Consider the following 23,895-nt stretch of genomic DNA (forward strand, 5'->3'; position numbering starts at 1 on the left):
CACTAATTGTTCGGATTTATCTTATATATTGGCCACATATATGTTGAAATCCACACACTTTTTTCCCAATAAGTGGAGAAATTCTGTTACCAATCTGTTAGTAGAGGCCGATATAACCATTGAACTGCTTCTAACTAATCCCAATCGTGCCCAGAGAAAATTATATCAGCATGACTGGATCTGCACTTTAGAGCTTTGCTCGCAGTACAAAGATTATTGCAGCCTGCCTTTTGGTACGAAAAGAATGAGAGTTGCAGCCTCCTATTTACTTAAATTTCCCTCGCACCATTTTAGAAACAACTATCTTCGATTTAGATTTAATTTGTGGCCCACTAGAGAAATTTTAGCTCGAAGAGGTCAAATAACAAAACAAGAAAATAAATGTCGGTTTTGTCAATTACCAGAGTGCGAGGAAACTTTAAAACATTTGATAGTAGGTTGCCCCTCACTAAAGGATTTACGTTGTAAATATTTTAAAAAACTGTACGAAAACTATACCTGTTTAACTAAAGATGTACTGTGGTCTAGAATATTCTCCTCACCTCTCCAAGCTGTTCGTATAGCCACAGTCCAATTTCTGCTAGCCCTAAATCTTGAGACGAGCCCCTAAATAGATGACATGTGTTTTCCAACTAATACCTCCTTGCTGGTGGATCACTAGTGGTTCCAATGATGTGGAATTTGAATCTATTTGGATTGATTTTAGATGAAAACTCAGATGATGTATACATATGAATTGTGATTTTATTATTTTTTTTTGCTGTTAATGAGAAACAATTGAAGGTTGAAGTGGTGAGTTTGTAGGGTTTTGTTGAATGCAGATTTTGAGCTTGATTCTATCCTGTTTTAATTTGTGATCAATTATGTTATATATTAAATTGAAAGGTTGATTTTCAACCAACCAATAAAATAAAAAAAAAAAAAAAAAAAATAGTACTCTGCAAATCCAGAACTATAATACTAAGGTGGCAGAGAGAGAGAGAACGGGAGAAAGTGTAACTGCTTCGCAAGTCCCTATCTCTTGTGCCCCATTAACGCTCAGAAATCCCCAAGTGGCCTATTAAAGCAGACCTTAAAGTGGACAAGGATGTAGTGTGGGAAGGGACTAACGCATTCTTGGGTATTTGCATTGAATTCTGGCACATGTGCACAGAGGGACCTGTTGACAAGTTGAACATTACCTCTTATTGCTTCTCGCTGCGCCACTTCCGATTTCAATCATATTCCCAAGATCTTTGTCTCTAAAAAAATAAATCTTTATTACCATCATCACAATGAACTCTTCAACACAGAAAAATATACACCCACAAATCTGCCGAATAATTCACAGGCACACCAGAAGTAGAGTGTTCCTAAAATACACAGCACACTTCTGATACTTTTGAGAGATACAGGATGATTCCACTGGAACCAATGCCCCCATTATGGCTTCCATTCCCATTGGGTGAGCCTAAGTCTTAATGGAGGCCTTACCCTCATGAGAGGTGAACAGTTTCCAGAGCATTCTACAGAATAAGAGTACTCTGCGCATTTCAAGACCATTTGCTGCTACGCAATTGCCTCCTCTCACCCACTTCTCCACAACTTGCTGGCTAACACCTGACACCCTCACCCATGTCAAACTACCCATTGCTCTTCTAAGGTCATAGCCTTTCCCATTGGGCTACCCCACTCAGTGTGAGCACACCAGCCTGTGCTTTTGTTGTTGTAACGGTATTGGAATAGTGGTTGAACAGTCTTTCTAGAGTATTGAATTCAACTGATTTAAATGTATCTCCTCTGTGGTGCGCTGCAACATGGACTGAGCAGATTTCTGGCTCCGGCTGCCATCTTGGATGCCTCACGATCATCTAGATGCTGCTGAGCAGACCTCTGTTATGTTCTCGCTCCTGAACGGACAGAGGTTGTGCTAGCTCTACATGATATGCAGTCAACATGGTGCCGCCCCGTTTATCTGTTCCTTTAAGACTTTCAAGTGTTTTCCTCGACCTATGCCGCCACAAAGTGGAATCTTCATGTAAAGGGACATTAGTGTACTACTGTCTCATTCTAAGCACATGAGAATCTCTTGAAGGGGAAGGAGAATTAAAGGTGCACTGCAATCATAGTCATCTGCCTTAGCCTTGGGCGAGGTGGGGTGGTTTCAAGAAATCCCATGTTCACCTACTCAGGGACCAGCACCACACTGTGGCTGGCATCACCCAACACTAATTCCCATTCCCTTCAATACTCCCTACCCAGGCAGAGGACTTCCTCAAAGGTGAAAGGATGGTGTTGATTTTGAGGGAAACACTTTATGTGAAACACTACAAAAGTTAATTCACACTTGTACAAATAAAGAACTAAGGGGATGCTCTCACATTTTTTTAAAAAAGCTATATTTGTTGTTCTTTGCTTCTAGTTCAAATGAATATAACAAAACGTGCGCTTTTCAAAAGATCATTTCCACAGTCGAATAATGTAAGGAGTGATATTCTTTTTTTGTAGAAAGAATAGAAAATACATGTCTTTTTTCAAAACTCATTTGAAAGTCGGTGTTGCTAATAGGATCCAAATATTTTCTAAAGCTATTTTGCAAGAAAATACCATAGAATCAGCATAAAAGATCAATGAAGGACATTTTTGAGGAGGGCAAGCACATGCAAGTCACAGTACTCATAACCATCCAACTGGTCGCATCAAACCTACATTGCTCTCTCAGTGGCCACATTTAAAGCTTCCTGGATCACTTATAAGTCTTAATAAGCTTAGGGCCTGCTGCAGAGTTTATCGGTCTGAACACCTTCGCATATAGATTTTTTATTAGTTTTTAGATGATTAACTTTCTGTTGCTAATAACATTTCGATAATAACAAAAATGGATATCGAGGCATGTTATTATTCATGCAGAGTTCCCTCAACTTCTGAAAAACTTGGAACTAAGGTGCGTCATATTAAAAGTCACCTTTCCTCTACGAAAGATAACGTGCGCTTGCATTTAATGAAATGCTCTGAAAAGGAGATGTGTCAAAGTTCCTTTAATGTTGTATTTCCCAACATTGGTAGGCAGCAGGAAAGGTTTAGAAATGGCTCCAAGAAGACTAAGAAAACCAAGAATGTGGTTCCAGAAAAATAACCCACGTGTGTTTGCACCGGCTGCATTCTTTTTTATTCCTGAGGAAAAATAGTAAGACAATGAATGCACTCTGCAGGACCTATGAAAAGTGATAATGTGCAGAGCAGCTGTATTGCTCTGCACTAGTAACTCATCTGGCATACAGAGGGGCATCCAGTAGCGGTCTGGTGCAACGCCTGTGTATCTTCCCCACCTCCATGATGTATATGAAGTATCTTACACATATATGTAAATTATTAACTGCTGTGGAAGCATACGGTCTACATCTAAGGACCCTGAGGTAGGTTACTATGCATATATAGCCAAAGGCTGCAGACCGGTGGCTACATACTCACTCTGCAGAGGGCTATATACTCACTGTAGCAGCCCAAAAGGTCCTTATGTACCAGAAAAGTGCAGCCAATATTTCGTTTGTGAAATCCCTTTAGATATTGATCATTAAAAATGAACAATATTGTATTCTGAGCTGTTTTTGTATGTGAGATATCTGGAAGCAGCAAAATGCACTGAAAGGTAATACATTTACTGTAGTCAGTTTAGCCACTACTCATCCCTGTACTCCTGCAGAGCAGTGGCCAGGTTGTCACTGGGGTCACTCATGAAAGGGAGTGATGTCATTACCTAGTTTCCATGGTGTAGGCTCAATTCTGCTTTAGTTGAGTGTCTACTAAGTATTGCGATAGGTGAGCCTTTTGCCTGGCTCCTGGCTCTACACATGTTCCTACCTTGTTGCTGTGGGTTTCCAATACTCTATGCTAAGTATATCATATGGAAAGTCTTGCTTCGTGGACAGGTACATGGGCTGCTTGGATTCATAGTCCACAATGAAACATACAGTATTTTTGAAGAGAAAGACCTATAAGCTAATGTTGCCTTGTTAAAGTAGGAACCACAACAATGGCGAATTTTTAAAATAGTGTGCACAGTGCTTCATCTTCTCCTGACATGGGTTGGAGAAAATTGTCAGAAGTGTGTATAGCTTGATCACCACAGGTGTGCTAGGTACGGCTGAAGGGAGATTCAACCTTTTGTTGAAGTTTACAAGAAGGTCTAATGCAGTGGTAGCATTCCCTTAGTTACATAGGGTCTTTGACTAGTGCACAGTGTTGCATCTATGGATGAGTGCCGTGCATGCTTTTATTGGTCTTTTACTTAACTCCTTCTGTTAAAGATTGTGAGGGTGGTGGGAAGATCCAACTCTTCCTCCTGGATGCACTAAAATCCTTCACATGCCATTTGATGTCACTTTTGGTTTTTGCAGGGGTGCACATGCATACGTGCATAACAACAAGTTGGGTTGTGCATACCTGTCCCCTGTGAACACTGCAGGAGTACCATTCTCGCGCTCTCTCTCTCTTTCTCTCATGTTCCTCTACCTGGCACCAGTCCCTCCTTTTCTCTCCCACTACCCTGCTCCCTAACGGCCCACCCTTTGATCTTGTCCCTGTTACATGTATGTTCACTGTTTCCTATGCAAACTAAGAACAGGGGAGAGGGCAAGAGGAAGAACTAACAGTTTCGGCCACTGCTCGCTCGAAGTGCCATGCAGAGAAGAGAAGATGGCTTGCATCACTGTAGGGCACTACTCCTCCAACTTCCTCAGAGCGGACGCAAGCCTTGCAGAAGACAGCACAATAGACAGGTAGTACAGAGACAGAGAACAAAGCTTCCAAGTGCACAAAGAAACAGTGGCACAAAAAGGCAGCGGCGCCGTGAAAGAGTACACTGCAAGATATAACATAAGGCGAGGGAGGTCACAAAGAGACAGGCAGAAGTCAGACACAGGAAGTAAAGTGAATAAAGACACACAGCAAAGTGTCAGCTGCTGGAGACATGATGCACAGAGAGAAATGGGGCTCAAAGACATCCGGGGTACAAAGAGATTGGGGCACAGACCAAGACAGAAAATGGAACGTTGAAACAAAACAAAGGAACAAAACAAAGGAAGAATGTGTAAAACTGTGTGGCAGCACAGAGACGGGGGGTTTAGAAACAGGATCTACGTGATCCGACCGCGGCTAATTTTGCCACTGCCGGAAAGTTCACATGGGAAATGTGCAAAACACCAAACGTTTGCACCTTTCTCATGCGAACACACGTACATACCCACACCCCCACCCACACCCATGACACACCCCCCACCTACACCCTCAACACACCTCCACCCACACCGCCAACATAAACAAACCCCACTTACCTTTTTCTTCACACTGAGTCCCTGCGGCGCCAGTTCCCTTTCACTTCTGTGATCGGGAACTGGCGCCGTAGGGTCCTTTTCTTTTTTTTTTTGTTTACTTACCTGCAGTGCTACCACCAAAGGTTGAACATTTGGTATTCGAACCTTTGGTGGTAGCATTTTTAGAAGTTTTTGTTCATGCAACCGTTTAGATACAGTCTTTTTGTACAATTCCTTAGAATCACAGGGCACAAAGAGAAAGAGGGCAAAGAGAGAAATGGCCATAGTGAAAAAGGATGCACAGGATAGGTTGTGCACAGAGCAGTGAAAGAACACAGAGAAATATACATAGTAGAATAAGCCATTGAGCTGAGCCACACATGCCACAGCACCACTCAGTAGCCATCACTGAAAGTTCACCACAAGTTGAGTGCCACATGAGCAAAGCATTGTGGGTAAACAAATTAGGCCAAATGCAAACCTTTGGCAGAGGGCAATGCTATTTTAGGTGTATTTTTTTTCAATCCAAGACAGATAGTTCTCAAAGCTGCAGAAGACTGCATACCAGTTTCCCCCTTATTAGGGATCACCAATGTAGTGTATTCTGACAGCCTTGTGGCTCCAGCATTTGGGCATGTGGAACAAGCACCAGCAAAGTGAGATAGAGGGAGACAGAGGGGTTGGGGGAGAGAAAGAGAGAGGGCGATTGAGAAACAGAGACTAGTTTAAACTACTAGGGATGCCGAGAAGAACAGTAGCAGGGGAGAGACAGACAAAAATACAAAGTGACAGATATTGATGGGACTAGGTGAGAGAGAGTTTACACAGAGCCAGGATTTATAGAGGGAGATTGAGTGTATGTATGGATGGAATGCATACACCTAGGCAGCAAGAGAGCACTGTACACAGGTGGCGTGCCCAAGGGTTACAAGTAGGGTGCAGGGGCAGCACAGGAGCTGGGTTGGGTGGGGGAGTATCGTTGAGGGGGGTCTCCATAGAGAAAGAATAGGGTTGAGTGAAACTATTAGTGATTGTTCCTGTGGATCTTCAGGTCCTTGTTGAAGTGTAGGATGGAGGTGACAAGTCTTATCTAAAGTGGCAACGTGTTAGAGAGCTGTTTCCTGGTTCATCAACGTTGTCATTCTCAAAATGCTTGATAAAAAGAAACTCATTTTTGCATTAAGATTTGCCTTTAGGGTGGAAAATTCACTATATAGCCCACAACATCTCAAAAGTCACTACTTTGATTTTCAAAATCACTTGGCACTCACCTAGGCTGCAGGCTGAAGGTGTGTGTGCCACATACATTTTAAGCAAGCTTTGGCCATGCCAACAGTTTGGGCCTTTGTGTGGGCATGGGCAAGGCACTTGCCAGACACAGCCATAGTGGTATTAACTGGCCATTGATGGTAGCAGGTGCAAAATGGTGCAAGTACCTGGGATTCTAATACCAGTGACTGGAAGATGCCTAGTACCTATACACAAACCGAAACTGTTGGCTTTTCCAATGATTGTTTTTAACAGTACTTCAGTGAAGGACATATATAGGGCTTATCAATCAAGCGGCTGAAGGCAAATCTGGTTGTCATTTTTTTATTACACCAGTAGCAGGTTTACAACTCCAATTAAGCGATACATTATCAAAAGACGGCTTTGAAATAAACACCAGCGGGCACTTTCAGCACACAGTTTGATGGTAAGACTTGATTAAAGTGAGCTTAAAGAATTCCCATGATTAGGTGTTTTGGACAGGCAGGGGAAGGAACTTGGTAGGAATGGCCATGGGTTAGCATGGCCATGGCCAATCAATGTGTGGCCAAAAAAAAACTGCACCTACAAGCTGTGTGTACCTCCTCATATGCAATTAATCCCTATCTATACTCTAAAGCAATGGTTTTGGCTTATTGGTGTCGCAAGAGCCACCCTTTAAGCCCACACTAAAAACAGACCGGCCAAACATGAGGTATTGATTTTTTTAATGGCCCAAAAAATGTGTTTATATTTCATTATATGAACAGTAGGCACGAATGAACAAATGGATTGCAAACTGTACTTAAAAATGTACCAACATATCCAATGCCCCGAATGTACACACACGCCTAGTAAGCCGTAGGGTTAGAGGACAAAACACAAGTCATACAATATACTGACAAAAGAAAAAAAAATGCAAAAAAAAAGATAATCTGCCACAAAATGCTCTCTTAAAATACAAAGAAACAACATAGAAATCAGTGGGATTTTTGTTTTAAATGTTAGCTCTACGATTCATACACATTTGAAATCTAATAACACTGGGAATGCCAATGCTAAGCCTATATTGTATTGCTAAACCCCAAACATAAACTCAAACCAAAATTAAACCCAGTATATGGGATAACTTGTTTCTGGGGATGTCTCTATAAATGTCAACTGAGGACTGCATATTTTTAGACTACGAATGCGATGTACCGGGCCAGCAGTGGAAAGCAAAGACAGTTCAAAGATGTGGAATGACTGACTTTGAGCTTTAAATTGAGTGGTAAGGCATACACCTGGCTGCACAGTGTAGCTGCCACCACTTGTAGAGTACTGATCAGTGCAGTAGAGAAGAAAACATGTGTCAAGTGCAAGAGGCGTGGGGGAGGTGGGACATTTTAGAGCTTTAAGGCATACACCTGGCTGCACAGTGTAGCTGCCACCACTTGTAGAGTACTGCAGAGTGCAGAAGAGAAGAAAACATGTGGCAAGTGCAAGAGGCCGTGGGGGAGGTGGGACATTTTAGAGCCTTAAGGCATACACCTGGCTGCACGGTGTAGCTGCTAGCACTTGTAGAATACTGCAGAGTGCAGTAGAGAAGAAAACATGTGGCAAGTGCAAGAGGCCGTGGGGGAGGTGGGACATTTTAGAGCCTTAAGGCATATACCTGGCTGCACGGTGTAGCTGCTAGCACTTGCAGAATACTGCAGAGTGCAGTAGAGAAGAAAACATGTGGCAAGTGCAAGAGGCCGTGGGGGAGGTGGGACATTTTAGAGCCTTAAGGCATACACCTGGCTGCACGGTGTAGCTGCTACCACTTGTAGAGTACTGCACAGTGCAGTAGAGAAGTAAACATGTGTCAAGTGCAAGAGGCCGAGGGGGAGGTGGAACATTTTAGAGCCCTAAGGCATACACCTGGCTGCACGGTGTAGCTGCCACCACTTGTAGAATACTGCACAGTGCAGTAGAGAAGTAAACATGTGTCAAGTGCAAGAGGCCGTGGGGGAGGTGGAACATTTTAGAACCTTAAGGCATACACCTGGCTGCACGGTGTAGCTGCCACCACTTGTAGAGTACTGCACAGTGCAGTAGAGAAGAAAACATGTGTGAAGTGCAAGAGGCGTGGGGGAGGTGGGACATTTTAGAGCCTTAAGGCATACACCTGGCTGCACGGTGTAGCTGCCACCACTTGTAGAATACTGCACAATGCAGTAGAGAAGAAAACATGTGTCAAGTTCAAGAGGCCGTGGGGGAGGTTTTAGAGCCTTATGTCATTTTCCTTTATTTGGGTGACTGGACACTTCAGCTTCTGTGCGTGGGCACATGTGTGTATGTGTCCGCGCGTGCATGATTGAGCATTATATTGAATATGTCCTTCAATGCGTGTAAATGCCCCCCTGTGTCAAAACCTGTCTGCATACGCGCGCGCAAGAGGCTTTGTGCATGCTTAGTAGTGTATATCTACTAAACAATTATACATATCCGTGCGCGCGCGTGCGCACGTGCGTGTGTGCGCGTGTGTGTGTGTGTGTGTGTGTGTGTGGGTGTGTGTGCGCGCGTAATAAGGCGAGAGCAAGAGGCTTTGTGCATGATTAGCAGTCTATATCTACTAAAGAATTATACATATCCGAGCAAAACGCCCTTTACATGAATACTTTGTCAGCAGTTCCCTTCACTGGATCCCAAAAGAAAGAAAAAGAAGGAATTTGTAAACGTACCCCTTCCGATTTATTGCTGCAAAGTTCGTTGATTCGGTAACGGTGTCAGGTTTTGTGCTTTTAAAAAAAATATGAAAAAAAACGTTTATTCACATTTAGAACAACTGCAAAAGTAGTACAAGTCAATTGTACATTAAATAAATCATCCATCAGTTTCACTGATCAACCAATAGAGACCCGTGTTTTGAAAATTATTGGTTGAGGCATACACTAACCATACACTGACCCGAGCAAAATAGTGACTGGTGAATCACTGCTAACCATTCCCTTAGATTGCTCCAACCTCTGAATAAATCATGAGTCAGGCGATTCACAATGGATCTTTCATAAGGGCAATAAAACAGACCCTTTCCAGGTAGCATCTGGCATTTGGGACCCCACATTGGGACGCGGACCACTGCTTTAGTTTCTGGAAGCAACACTTTCTCAATTCTGCTAGTAAACTTCTGCTTATCATCCCCATGTCATTCATTAGGGCTTACTATGGTCTCACTGATCAGCAAAAAACGACCTGGCTACAGTTAAAGATCTGCAAGAGTCGCTGGTGGTTTATGGGCCCTGCGATAGCCCACCCCCAGTGGTGATCTTCCTGGAGAGTCCCCAAAGTGTTGGTGTCCCCTGCAGCTGATCTGATGTTCCCTGTTGCTGACATGGTGGGGTTTCTTCCACCGACTTCCTACATCTATGGTACTGAAGTTAGGTAATACGGAGGGCTCGGATGGCGTTCCGGATCCTATCACTCTTTGTGGATGGGGGTATGGACTTGGAAGGGGACTTCGCCACTCACATTCTGAATCGCCTTTGGGTAGTAGATAGACCTTCTCCAATGACAGGGTAGGACAACATTCCAGGGTCGCAGAGTCCCCTCAATGCTCTGGGACATGTTTCTGAACACTCCCAGTTTTGACAGTTAAGGAAAATGAGGCACAACGAGGTAAAGTGATCAGTCACATAATGTTGTGTGCTCTAGAACCTTGAAGCGTCTTTTGTGCTAGATGGAATTACAAATAAGGATCTCAGACCAAATAATCGGATACTCTCAAGAAATATAGCATAGTACAACTTCACTCTCATGTAATAAAGCACAGAGAACTGACAGGCATCGGACTGATGCATGCACACTCACTCACTAGCTTGATTACATAGTGGTGTTGTACCCCAATATACGTAATCTATGAGGTCATTCTACGTGGAAAATTATAAACCTATTGAGGGAAGGGATTAGTTAAAGGAACATATCTAAATATAGAACATATGCGAATTAATACATCATTGGCTGCCCCTTGTCTGTAGGACACATATTGAACTGCCTCTAAATACGCACCCCCAGATCTTTCTCTCTTAAAAAAGAAATCTGTATTACTACATCACATTGAAGTTTTCAGCACAGAAAAATATACACCACCACAAATCTGCAAAATAATTTACAGGTGCACTAGAAGTAGAGCGTTGCTAAAATATACAGCACGGTTCTGATACTTTTGAGAAATACAGGATGATTTTTCTGAAACCAATGCCACCTGTAGTAAGTTCAGTGTGTATGGCTTCTGTTCCCATTGGCTCAGCCTGAGTACTAATTGAAGAATGATCCTCATGAGAAGTGAACATTTTGCAGAGCATTCTACAGAATAAGAGTATTGAGGAGTCATTTGGGGATATGCACCAAATTAATAATGGAGAAAGACTTAACTTTCAGCTGTTATCATCAGGAGCAAATGTATGTATTCATGTTTTGTGAGGGTGTAGAAGAAGGAAGGAGGGGGCATCTTGTGTACTACAAAACTTTATTAAATCAATAAAGAAACCCATCCCTCCCTACTTCTGAGGGGCTTGCCCGCCTCAACCTAGTTACATTTTGGTGAGTTGTCAGGATGTCCGTCAACATTAAATGTTCTCTGTCCTCTGTCAGACACCAACTAATCTCACCCTAACACTACAAACATTAGACTTTAACTAATGTGAAGTTTGTGTTTCCTTCACCAGGAAAATGACTCCCTTCTCCTGGTTTCTTGTTTTCAACTCATGGTAGAAGTAACTCCTCAAATGTTCCATCACAAAGGACCAGGGAATTGACTGCCTTCTCCCTTCTCCTGGTCCTTCTATAAAAGGTCTCCAGAGTGGACTTGGATTCGTTTTTGTTAACTCCTCCCAGGTACTAGAAAGGCCTATAGCCTTATATGGTTTCCATTTACCACTCTGATGAGGGAGATGACTCCTGTTCAAATCTACTTGCGCAGCAGTATTGGGAGAACTGATTATACCCGAGAAAATGGCAGTGGATTGGTCGATGCAACATTGTATGTCAGGTTTCCCCTTAGGCCCTCTGATTGGTTGGCATGCTATCCCAAGCTTGGACTTTCGGCTCTTTAGCAGCACATACGTGAAACAAAACTTAGGTGTTTAAACCCCGCCAGACTACTCCCCGTTTTCCCGATAAGTCCATCATCTCTCATTGAGCCAAAGTCTTCCATCTGTAGTTGACCTTGCAGCCTGCTCACTGTCCTGGAACGTTCAAGCGAGTGTGAGCACACCATTATCTTCACCTGAGGCACTAATGAAAACAGCCCTTGTCTTCGGCCTCTGAGTCACATGTGAAGACACCACAAATTCGTCCATTTCAGCCTCTTATTTATTGTTACTTGATTCAATTATGTAGGGTGCTGTTACTCCTCTTGGCCTCTGGAGATGTGCCCACACAACCTGCATAAACTTGATACACCTTTAATTGTCCAATACTTTGCCCGCTGCAGGTGTTTTGTACTTCTTTAATATAAGGGAAATGTACCCTTTGTTCAGAGCTTATCCTGGTTTACTCCTCTTGTGCCTTGCAAATATTCCTTAAAATAGCATCCTTGATCCTAGGCCAACATAGACTTCCTGTTGTTCTGCACACTGAGCTTTCCAGCCTCTCCTGATTCGCCAACCTTGGTCTGTCTCTGCGGTAGCTTGGTTGAATTCAAAATGAGCCAGCGTCCATTTTCCTATCATGGCCTTCCTTGCCATGTTATATATTCCTTTATAGCAAGCCTCTATATATTTCCTTTCTACCTTGCGTTACTGCGCTTTTAAAATGATTGACCAGTAAGTTACTTCATCTTCTTTGTATTCACGATTGCTTTAGCCTTAGGTACCGATTTCTATTGGTGCTTCAGATACATTGTTACTTCTTAAGTATTTTCATATTGTTTCAACATAGGTTTATATATCTTCTTCATGACATCAGTGTGCCCTGGTCAGACTTCCCTTTAACATGCCATGATGTCCATAGGTGCGTGCTGACATCCTTCCATGCGGCATCCTTCCACACTTTCAGTGCTAGGGTACATTATGTGTGGCTGTCTGAGTGCATAACGTCTCTCATGCATCCGATGCTGTATAAGAACAATACGGGGGATCCCATTTAATGCTCTTCTTCTTCTATTCCAATATGATGGCGGTGAGGGGCGGGAACTAGGGAGAAAGCATCCACCTGCTCCTCTACAGTGTTCAAGGGATAACCAGGAGTGGAATGTACCATTCCTGGCTCTGCTGTCATAAGCTAGTTCAACCTGGCAAGGCCTAAAAATTGTTCTAGCCTTGGGGAATTTGCTTCAGAACTAGCATGTTGGCACCATCCAGCTAGATGTCTAAATGAACCATTTCACTAGAACCAAACAGCTTGTTGCTGAATACAAATTGTGTCCCTCTTAGAACCTGTGCAGCCTCACATCAACTGCTATGGGACTTGGAATCTACTGAGGGGAGAGCTCAATCAATAAGTGTGAATGGCTGATGGACGTTTTATATCGCTACTCAACTGTACACAGTAGATATACAGTGTGCCCCTATGTGACTGTTGTAGAAGTGCTATAGCCTGAATAATGGTTACAAAAGGAGCAGGATTTGATGTTAAAAAAAAGACAGTACAGTGCTTTGTGCCTTTATAACATGTTTTTGTATTATCAAAAGATATTAATGAATTTATGAATTCATTAATATCAATTAAACTAGTTTACACTTTGTTGGTATAATCTTTTCTGTTGATATAATAGATCAAATAGCATTTGAGCTACAGCAGAAAATCAGAAGACAATAGAATAAAAGTGACAAGAGAGAAATGATGTGTAGACGTAATATTCTGCAAATTCAGAAATACAATACTTAAGTGGCAGAGAGAGAGAACGGGAGAAAGTGTACCTGCTTCGCAGGTCCCTTTCTCTTGTGCCCCATTGACGCTCAGAAATCCCCAAGTGGCCTATTAAAGCAGATCTAAAAGTGGACAAGGATGTAGTGTGAAAAGGGAGTAATAAAGAGTAGGGTATATCCTGCTAATTCTTGCACATGTGGACAAAGTCGGCAAGTTGAACATTACCTCTTATTGCTTCTTGTTGCGCCACTTCCTATTTCAATCAGATCCCCCAGATCTTTGTCTCTAAAAAAAGAAACCCTTATTACTTCCATCACACCGAACTCTTCAACACAGAAAAATATACACCACCACAAATCTGCTGAATAATTTACAGGCGCACCAGAAATAGACCGTTCCTAAAATATACAGCACACTTCTGATACTTTTGAGAGATACAGGATGATTTTTCTGGAATCAATGCCACAGCACCACTCATTAGCCATCACTCGAAGTTCACCACAAGTTGAGCGCCAGATGAGCAAAGCATTGTGTGAAAGCAAATTAGGCCAAACACGAAACTTTGGCACCAGAAAAATGTATTTGTCTTACAGGGCGATGCTATTTTATACAAAGTTTCCTGAACCCAACACAGGCAGTTCTTAAGGCTTCAGACAACTGCATACCAGTTCCACTATTATTAGGGATGCTCAGTGCAGTATAGTTTGACAGCCTTGTGGTTGGAGCATGTGTAGCAAACACGAGCTAAGTTATGTGGTTGGAGCATGTGTAGCAAACACCAGCAAACACCAGCAAAGTTATGTGGGTGGAGCATGTTTAGCAAGCACCAGCAACGTTATGTGGTTGTAGCATGTGTAGCAAACACCAGCAAACACCAGCAAAGTTATGTTGGTGGAGTATGTGTAGCAAACACCAGCTAAGTTATGTGGTTGGAGCATGTGTAGCAAACACCAGCAAACACCAGCAAAGTTATGTGTGTGGAGCATGTGTAGCAAACACCTGCAAACACCAGCAAAGTTATGTTGGTGGAGTATGTTTAGCAAACACCAGCTAAGTTATGTGGTTGAAGCATGTGTAGCAAACACCAGCAAAGTTATGTGGGTGGAGCATGTTTAGCAAGCACCAGCAACGTTATGTGGTTGTAGCATGTGTAGCAAACACCAGCAAACACCAGCAAAGTTATGTTGGTGGTGTATGTGTAGCAAACACCAGCTAAGTTATGTGGTTGAAGCATGTGTAGCAAACACCAGCAAACACCAGCAAAGTTATGTGGGTGGAGCATGTTTAGCAAGCACCAGCAACGTTATGTGGTTGTAGCATGTGTAGCAAACACCAGAAAACACCAGCAAAGTTATGGTGTGTTTAGAAAGGCTTGAATATCCCCTTCCACCTGAAATGAGAAAGTAGAATAAGCCATTTGAGCCAAGTCACACATGCCACAGCACCTCCCAGTGGCCATCACTGGAAGCTCGCCTTCAGTTTCGCGCCACGTGAGTATACAAATAAGCCCAAATGCAAGCCTTTAGCTCCAGAAAATAGCTTTGTCTTACATGAGTGCGTTATTTTGTAGTTACATCAACCCAAGACAGACTGTTCTGAAGGTAACAGACAACTGCGTACCAGTTTCATCCTTATTATGGGTCATCAATGAAATATAGTCTGACAGCCTTGTGGCTCGAGCAATGCGGCATGTGTAGCAAATACCATTAAAGTGAGAGAGACGGGGCAGATATTGATGATTAGTACTCACACAATCTGATTGGCCCTCGCTGGGTCCTTACCTGACCAGCAAGACTCTGCTCACCGCTGCGGCCCTGGGTTCCTTCCGGGAGTGGCTGCCATTGAAAGGAAGAAGGGACTATATGTAGTCCCTTCTCCCCGTTACGTGGCAGTGGTTTATTTTTGTTCAGTTGCAAAACGCTGCCCGCGCCACGCAACTGAAAAAAACTATTAGTACTCCAGTCTTGTGGGCCGGAGTACAAATAGCAATACGTCCCTCGCAGTGGGGGGGGCATTATGTGAAGTGGTAATGCCCCCTTGCTCGGAGCTTATTGCTTAGGTATAAGAGAGAGACAGTTTACAGAGAGACAGGGTTTTGAAAGGGAGTTTGTATGTATGTATGGGATATATACAGCTAGGAAGTAATAGAGTTCCAGACAGAGGGGACCTATGCAGGGTTTAAAAGTAGGGTAGAGGGGTAGTGGGTGAGCTGGAATGGTTGGGGGGAGTACAGGCGAGGGGGAACTCCAGAGGGGGAGACTAGGGCACTAACAGTGATTGGTGAAATGGGTCTTCAGGTCATTGCTGAAGAGTAGGATGGAGAGGCCAGTGCTATCTACATTGGTAAGTTGTTCTAGAGACAGGTTACATAGCAGGAAAATGACTGTTTCCTGGTTGACCAACTTTTTGATTCCCAAAATGATTGCTGAAAATAAACTTTTTTTGCATAAGGATTTCCCTCCAGGCTGGACAATGCACTATTTAGCCCACAACATCTCAAAACGGACTCATTTGATTTTCAAGATTTATTGGCACACACCTGGTCTTTAGGCTGAAGTAGTGTGTGTCGCATCTACTCGAGATATTCATTTTTTAAGGCCCCAAAAATGCATTAATATCTCCTTACATGTGCAGTGGGCACAAATGAGCAAACTGATTGGAAACAGTACTGAAAAATTTACTAACATATCCCCAGCCCCCAATGTACACACACCCTCTATTCCGGCGTTGTCCAACTCCAGGCCTTGAGGTCAGAAACATGTTGGATATTCAGGATACCCCTCATTAATATTCATGAGATAAATGTACATACACTGATTCTAAATGTATGTATATACCTTCTTTCTCATGAATATTAATGAGGGATATCCTGAAAACCTGTCAGAATCTTGGCCCTCGAGGCCCTGGGGTTTTACAACCCTGCTCTATTCAGGGTTTGGGTCGGATAACAAAACAAAAGCAAAAATGTACTGAAACATTTAAACTATTATGAAAAACAAGATGATCTGCCTCATCAAACATGCAGAGGAGGGCCAGAGCGGGCACAATTAAATTAATAATATACAAAGGTTTGCACAGTGCACAAAGCATTTGCAGCTCCAAATACACACAGACACATCCACACACACAGACACACACGCACCTGATCTCCCACATCCAAAACAAATCTGTGCACAAAACTCACATACAAATAATAGAATGCTCTCGTAATAAACAAAGAAATCACTGAGATTTTTTTAAAAAATGTATCCTTACTACCATCCATACAAATTTGAAATCTAAAAACACTGGGAATGACAGTGTTATGCTATATGTTTCATTAAGCACCAAACATTAAGCAAACCACCATTAAACACAGTATATGGAATCACTTGTTTCTGGGATGTCTCTGAAACTGTCAACTGAGGGGGCCTCTTCACGAGTTGGGGGCCAACTCCGGCGGTATTACTGCCGGGGCTATTAGCCCTACCGCCAAACCCCCCAGCGCTATTAGCGCCGGATCACGGGTTTGGCGGAACTGTAATTCCCCATTCTCCACTGGTCCCATTCGGGAATTTCCCATTCCCCATTGGGCCCAATGGGGAATGTTCGGCGCTATTACCGCCGGCGCTATTACCGCCGGCAGTAATAGCGCCAACAATCAGCATAATTGTGGCAGATTTGCCCCCAGGTCAGAGCTGGGGGTAAATCCGCCAAGCCTGTGATTTGGCGGACCCTTAAATGCAGCGGTAATAGCGTTACCGCCGCATTTAAGGGTTACCGCCAAACTCGTGATGAGGCCTTAAGAATACGATATACCGGGTCAGCAGTGTTTACAGGCTAGAGGATAGCAAAGACAGTGCAATGATGTGGCATGCCTTTGCTCTTTAAATCTATTTGTGAGGCCTACACCTCGCTGCACGATTTAGCTTCCACCACTTGTAGAATGCTGCACAGTGCAGTAGAGAAGAAAATCATTTTCAAGTGCAAGAGGCGGTGGGCCAGGTGGGAGATTTTAGAGTCTTATGCAGTTTTTTTATCCGGCTGTTCAGACCCTTCAGCTTCTGTGCGTGTACACGTGTGTATGCGTCTGCGTGTGCATGTATGGGCATTTCAGTAAATATGTCCTTGCTTATGTGTACATTCCCCCATGTGTCTGTGTGCAAGCCTGTCTATATACGTGTGTCTGTGCAGATATGTGTGCATGCTTTTTTATGTGTGTGCGTGCATGCGTGCGCATGTGCATGTACGTAGGCCAGACCTAGAGGCTTTGTACATGCTTAGCAATGTATAGCTACGAAATAATTACACCTATCTGAGCAAAATGTCTTTTACATGAATACTTCCTCAGTAGTTCCCTTCACTCGAACCCAAAAGAAAAAAGAAGCAATTGGCAAACTTACCCCTTCCGATTTATTGCTGCGAAGTTCGCTGATTCAGTAACAGTGTCAGGTGTTGGGCTTTTAATAAAATGATATGATAAACATATGTTATTCACATTTATAACAGCTGTTACAGAAGTAGAAATCAATGGTGCATTAGATACATCCTCTATCACTAATCAACAAACTTCTTTACAGACAAGGATGTGTTTGAAAAGGATTGGTTGAGGCACACACTGACCCAGTCACAATAGTGACTGGTGAGTCACTTCAAAGCATTCCCTTAGGTTGCGCCATCCTCTGACTAAATCATGAGTCAGGCGACTCATAATGCCTATTCCGGTAGTTACTGAGGAGTCTCTTTGCAGACATTTAAGTGAAAAGGCACTATTTTGTAGATTGTGGGCAACAGTTTAATGCATAGTTATAAAGGCAACATATGCCATTAATTTCAGCCACACAGACGTTGTTTTCCGATGGGTACTTAAGTTATGGAAGACCATCATTTTTCGTACTAACTGTCCGACATCGTATGTGATGTTCTGCCTTATTTCTATTAACTGTACATACAATCCCATCAATGTTCATTTAGAACGGGCTCAATACCAGCCAGTGGTTTCTAAGCACGGGATCGGGATTCAAACCTGTGTTGCACTGCATTGTCTTGCTTCCAGACAAACGCGTTGCCCCTGAGCTATCCTTCCTCCCCAATCGATCTAATTTTCTGCATTTTTATGTATGTCCTTTCATCCCTCTTCAACTCACACGAACTCTGGGTTGGTCCGGACCCTATTCGTGTTTATTAATCCGCGGATATATATACTCACTACCCAATGGCTCAGTGGCCCCCAAAGAACCAAACGGAAAGTTAACAGACACTGCCCACCCAAAACACTGCTTTGGTAATAGATGATGCACACCAAAAACCATGCTTTGGTAATAGATGATGCACACCAAAAACCCTGCTTTGGTAATAGATGATGCAAACCAAAAACCCTGCTTTGGTAATAGATGATGCACACCAAAAACCCTGCTTTGGTGATAGATGATGCACACCAGAAACCATGCTTTGGTAATAGATGGTGCACACCAAAAACCCTGCTTTGGTAATACGTGATGCACACCAAAAACCCTGCTTTGGTAATAGATGATGCACACCAAAAACCCTGCTTTGGTAAAAAATGATGCACACCAAAAACCCTGCTTTGGTAATAGATGGTGCACACCAAAAACCCTGCTTTGGTAATACGTGATGCACACCAAAAACCCTGCTTTGGTAAAAGATGATGCACACCAAAAACCCTGCTTTGGTAAAAGATGATGCACACCAAAAACCCTGCTTTGGTAATAGATGATGCACACCAAAAACCCTGCTTTGGTAATAGATGATGCACACCATGCTTTGGTAACTTAAGTCTAAATTATTTAATATTGATGTCTGCCTAACATAATGTAATCTGTTGATGGCAGCCTATATGTTACTCCTAGATCGTGTATGTTGGCAGATAATATAGAACTGGATATCTGTTTTTATAAGAAATGTAGCATATTAGTAGCAGTGACTTGGTCAATTGATAAAAAACCAGCATATAATTAGAACCATAGCATAGTTTAAGAACAGATAAAGATAACTATTTTGTTTTTCCGTACTATGTGGATCCTACTGCAGCTATTCCAGGTCTGAGGACACAGCGGGATCATACTGCATGTCAATCAATGTATTCATCATACTAGTCCCATCCCTCGTCAGTTATCTTGACCTTTGAACTGACACCCTCTAATCCACTTCCCCCCTCTCCCACCTTGTTCCTATCCTTGCTGTTGTTGCATTGGTAGGAATGTGTCTTTTGGTATCTGCTTTCATGTGACTAGTTTTACTTTGGATATGGCTGGTGCTTTGGTACCACTGGATGGAAATGTAATGTGGGGATTGTACAGGCTCTTGAGATTTCATGGACTCAGCACTAGAAGAGGGGCTGTTTAATTGTGTTGCATTCTTCTGCCTAGTGTACACGCCGAAGACATTGTTTTTGTCCATCCTCCATTTGAATGCCAAGGACAAGCAGATATATATTTTTTGTGTAGACAATGCATGACGGTTTATATGCCATATTAATGTGTTGCTTCCTTAAGTATGCAATGGGCCTCATTCCGACCCAGGCGGTAAGGGGTTTACGGCAGCGTAAACAGCGCCGACCCTTACCGCCTGATTCCGAGGTCCCTTAGCGCCATGGAGGATTTAACACCTGCTTTTAGCAGGTGTTAAAATCCATGGCGCTAAGGGACCTTGGCCCTCATTAGGACCCTGGCGGATTTTTACCGCCATCGGCGGACTTTTCCGCCATGGCGCAAAGTCCCTTTACGCCATGGCGGATGGCGGACTTACCGCCCCATTCCGAGGTCGGCGGGGCGGTAAGTCCCCATTGACCCATTTACCCTTCCCCATTCCCATTTCGGCCCCATAGGGCTCAATGGGAGTGGGGAAGGTGTTAATTACGCCACCGTACACTACGGTGGCGTAATTAACACAGAGGTCCCATAGCGCCATGGATTTTTACGCCCGCAAAAAGCGGGCGGAAAAATGACCATGGCGCTATGGGAACTCGTAGTTGGCGGTAAGGGGTCGGCGCAGCTAACGCTGGCGCAGACCCCTTAGCGCCAGGGTCGTAATGAGGGCCCTTGTTGTTAATTACGCCACCGTAATTTACGGTGGCATAATTAACGCCTCCCCCACTCCCATTATGCCCTATGGGGCAAAAATGGGAATGGGGAAGGGTAAATGGGGATTGGGGACTTACCGCCCCGCCAACCTAGGAATGGGGCGGTAAGTCCGCCAACCCCCATGGCGTAAACATAGTTTACGCCATGGTGGTAAAGGTACGACCCAGGCGGTAACTTACCGCCTGGGTAGGAATGAGGCCCAATGTGAGGAATACGTTATATATAAACATACACAACTACAATACATGCATGGCATGAGGCAGACAGTCACAGAGCAGAACAGAATCCTAACCCCATTCTCTGCCCCTTAGATGCAGCTCCTACATTTCTCAGGTGCAAACAGCCATGTTTAGGAGTTAAGCACTTAGCAAGGTCCTGCGGTGCTAGATTGGGGCAATCAGGAAGATGAAAAGGGTCGCGACACTGTGATTTGGACATGCTGTAATAATGCTAATACGCTAGTCCTTAATGACTATGCTAGGGGACAACAAGCGAGTACTAGTGGACTTCTTTTGAATTTGCATATGAAGGGGAAAACTAAATTGTAGGGGAGTGATTGATTTTCAGGGTGTGAAAGAAATGTATTTAAAGAAATTAGCTATTGTGCAGTCAACACCCCATCGCAATAAATTAAGACTGTCTAAATGATTATAGATAGCTTGTGATTTGTGAACATTGAACTGTAATGGGGAGTGTTATGACAAATGAAATGATCAGAAAACCATGTCTGTGTGTGTTTTACATGCTGAGAAGGTTTCACACTTTAAGTTCCCAAAATGCTCTTTGATTTTATGCAAAGCAGCCAGGACCCACTTTGCTGTTATTTGCGCCATTCCCCTTTCTCAAACATGATTTACAAAATAGGGGTGATTTACCCACTGATTTAATTGTTTATATACCCAGGGAGTGATTTATTTGCAGACAGTGATGTATTTACAAACCGAGCCAGCGAGATTTAGTTACAATTGGTAGAATCAGTGCAAACAAGACCTCCTGAGACCTTCCTGAGTGACCCAAAATACATGGTTGCATGGTGTCATGATTAATTGGGTCAGGGTGTTCCCTCTTTAAGTCAGCCCAGCCCTTTTCAGGCCAGGCCCAGCACTTAGGCCACCCCCATTTGTTATAGGCCCTCCCTCAATTCCACCTCCCACTTAAAGCATTGACTGGAGGTGCGCAGCGCCCTATCAGTAAACATGCTGTCCCTGGAGTGCAATGAAGGCTGGGAGTTGACAGCTGCAGACAGAAGATCTGGGCACGATCCATTCTCTGTACAAGGTTCTATTTACAAAAGCAACCCTGCTAGGCCCACACTAGCAGGGCATGCACATACTCCCTTGTGGAGACAGTACTGCTCCTAAGGTCAGGCAAGAGGGAATTCCTGCATCCATACTGTGCACTCTGACCCCCACAGTACCCAATGCACAAACTATTGGCATTCCGACTGCCCACTTCATTTTCAGTGCCCCTTCCTTAGATCTGGGCTGTCCACTGATTATAGGTAAAAGTTACTGGGATGAAAGTTTCCTATTAAATGGGCATTTCACACAAATCATTATTTTATTAAAACTTTAGTGCTAGCACAATTAGCACCCGCATAAAAATGCCAAGAAAGCACAATATACAACTCGCTGGAACCTTCTTTAGTTTCTTGTTAGGATGCCTGTTGGGGTAACAAAACGCCCACCACTTTCAATCGACTCACACCTTTTGAATGGCTTCACTGCCGGGTTTACTTCTCCAATGAGATCATCAAGTTGTTGGCTCCTGTACCAAATAAAATAAACACGATTAGGTTTCATATAACATGGGTCAGAGTCCTCTGTGACCTGTCATGGCATCAAAATGCTTCCAATCACTCACAACTTTGGGAAGTAAAGAGGTTGACCAGTTCAGAAATATTGCACAGGTGCTATGGAAACATAATTAAACCATAGGAAACGGGTAGAGAAAAAGAGGGCTGATGCCTGCCAGACAGACATGAAATTGGTATTGAGTGAATCCGAATGAACCGCAGTTTCCACGTCTTTATGGTACAGGCAGGGCAGCAATTGCTCCAGTGAAAATAATATTTTTTAATATGTTTTTGCACCAGACCAATGGACTAGGACTAGAGCAAATATTGCTCTGGTGCAAACACTGTATCCAAAGATTTATTTTTAGCACTCGGACAATATTTGCACATGTGCTAATGCACTTGCACCAGTGAAATAGCACCCGATGCATTAATGACAATTTAGGGTATGGATTTAGTGCTCCTGAAAATAGGAAGATTGAGAGCCATGAAGTAGGAAGCCATCAGCAGCAGTGCAAGCCTGCTCGCACTGCCTGTCAGTGAACCTCAAAGCCCACCATTCCGGTGGGGAGGTAGTGCATGTGTCATGCCTATTCAACTCCTTATCCTTTCAACCAAGAATGCCAATAGGAATCTAATATCCTGTCAAATGTGAAGGGGGTTTGCAGTGAAAAGAACCGGCATTATGTGCCCAGATACCTAAGGGTTAGGTGCGCTATATTAATAAAAGAAACAAATAAACAAACAAAATTGTAGTGTAGCAAGGACACATTGTGCAAAAGGGGGCAGTTAAGGTTTTGGCTATGTAGGGCGACGATTAGCAACAGTGGACATTTTGAACACACAGTGCAAATTGCCAGATATAAGGAGCACAGAAGAAGATGTCTGCCACCACTGAAACGTTAACTCAGAGCCATTGGTGTGGTATGTTTGGAGGACCATGGCCAAAACGCCATGGTAAGCAATGCAAATATACACTGCAGCGAAAACAAGGGTACGCTTTGCCAGAAAGTAGCGACTCCTTCTCGAAAACCAAGACAAAGGCAGCACTAACGGAAGCTTACCATGGCTGAGGGATCTTTCGCATGTACACTTGCCCCATTTCCATTGCAATTTTGAGGAACATTTTCATGAACGGGTCTAAAATGCCATTCAACTGTCGGTTGGATTGCAAGAAATAAACAAGACAACAAAGACAAAATGGTGGCATTTTGTTTGAATGTGAGTAATGTTTCTCAAAACTCAGGACTGCCACTAGCCATAAAAAGGGCAAACCGTCGTGCGGTGTTCTAGAGTTGGAGATGCTAGTAATATTTCACCCCAAGAGTGTGCAGCTACAGAAGTACAGGTTGGGCTCGATCTTCTTCTTTCATATATTAGCATGAAAACGCTTTAGCTAGAGTGAAACTGGTCCTACCTCGCTTTCCTCTCAGTGGCGCTTCTTCTCTCAGTGTTATCCAGTATGACAGGCTTTGGAGGCAGCGCCATTCTATGGGAACACATAATCCATGTTTATATTTAGAAATTACTTGTGATGTTTTGAAAAGATGTTTCTGCCTTCGTTTATTGTAATACATGTTTTATCTTTCATATCATGCCTAAAGATTTGTTAAATGTTACCCACATAGTACACATTATACAATTTTTC

At 43.3% G+C, this 23,895-nt stretch overlaps 1 protein-coding gene across 29 annotated transcripts in view; it reads right to left on the minus strand.

The window, feature by feature from the left end:
* The window catches only part of SCEL (sciellin), a 500,729-nt gene that overhangs the window by 301,744 nt on the left and 175,090 nt on the right, over positions 1-23,895 (minus strand). For 23 of the 29 annotated variants that reach the window (XM_069640234.1, XM_069640230.1, XM_069640207.1 and 20 more), the window contains 6 exons: positions 23,665-23,736; positions 22,160-22,219; positions 17,753-17,809; positions 13,596-13,655; positions 9,245-9,301; positions 1,182-1,241 (listed from right to left, as the gene is read on the minus strand). In XM_069640234.1, coding sequence (XP_069496335.1) covers positions 1,182-1,241; positions 9,245-9,301; positions 13,596-13,655; positions 17,753-17,809; positions 22,160-22,219; positions 23,665-23,736 — 366 coding nt within the window. The remainder of the gene's footprint in view (positions 1-1,181; positions 1,242-9,244; positions 9,302-13,595; positions 13,656-17,752; positions 17,810-22,159; positions 22,220-23,664; positions 23,737-23,895) is intronic. The other 6 variants (XM_069640237.1, XM_069640214.1, XM_069640233.1 and 3 more) reach the window with 2 other exon arrangements.

The sequence above is a fragment of the Ambystoma mexicanum genome, chromosome 7q (assembly GCF_040938575.1).
Source record: "Ambystoma mexicanum isolate Mex_15411 chromosome 7q, UKY_AmexF1_1, whole genome shotgun sequence".
In the NCBI taxonomy this organism is placed as follows: Eukaryota; Metazoa; Chordata; class Amphibia; order Caudata; family Ambystomatidae; genus Ambystoma; species Ambystoma mexicanum.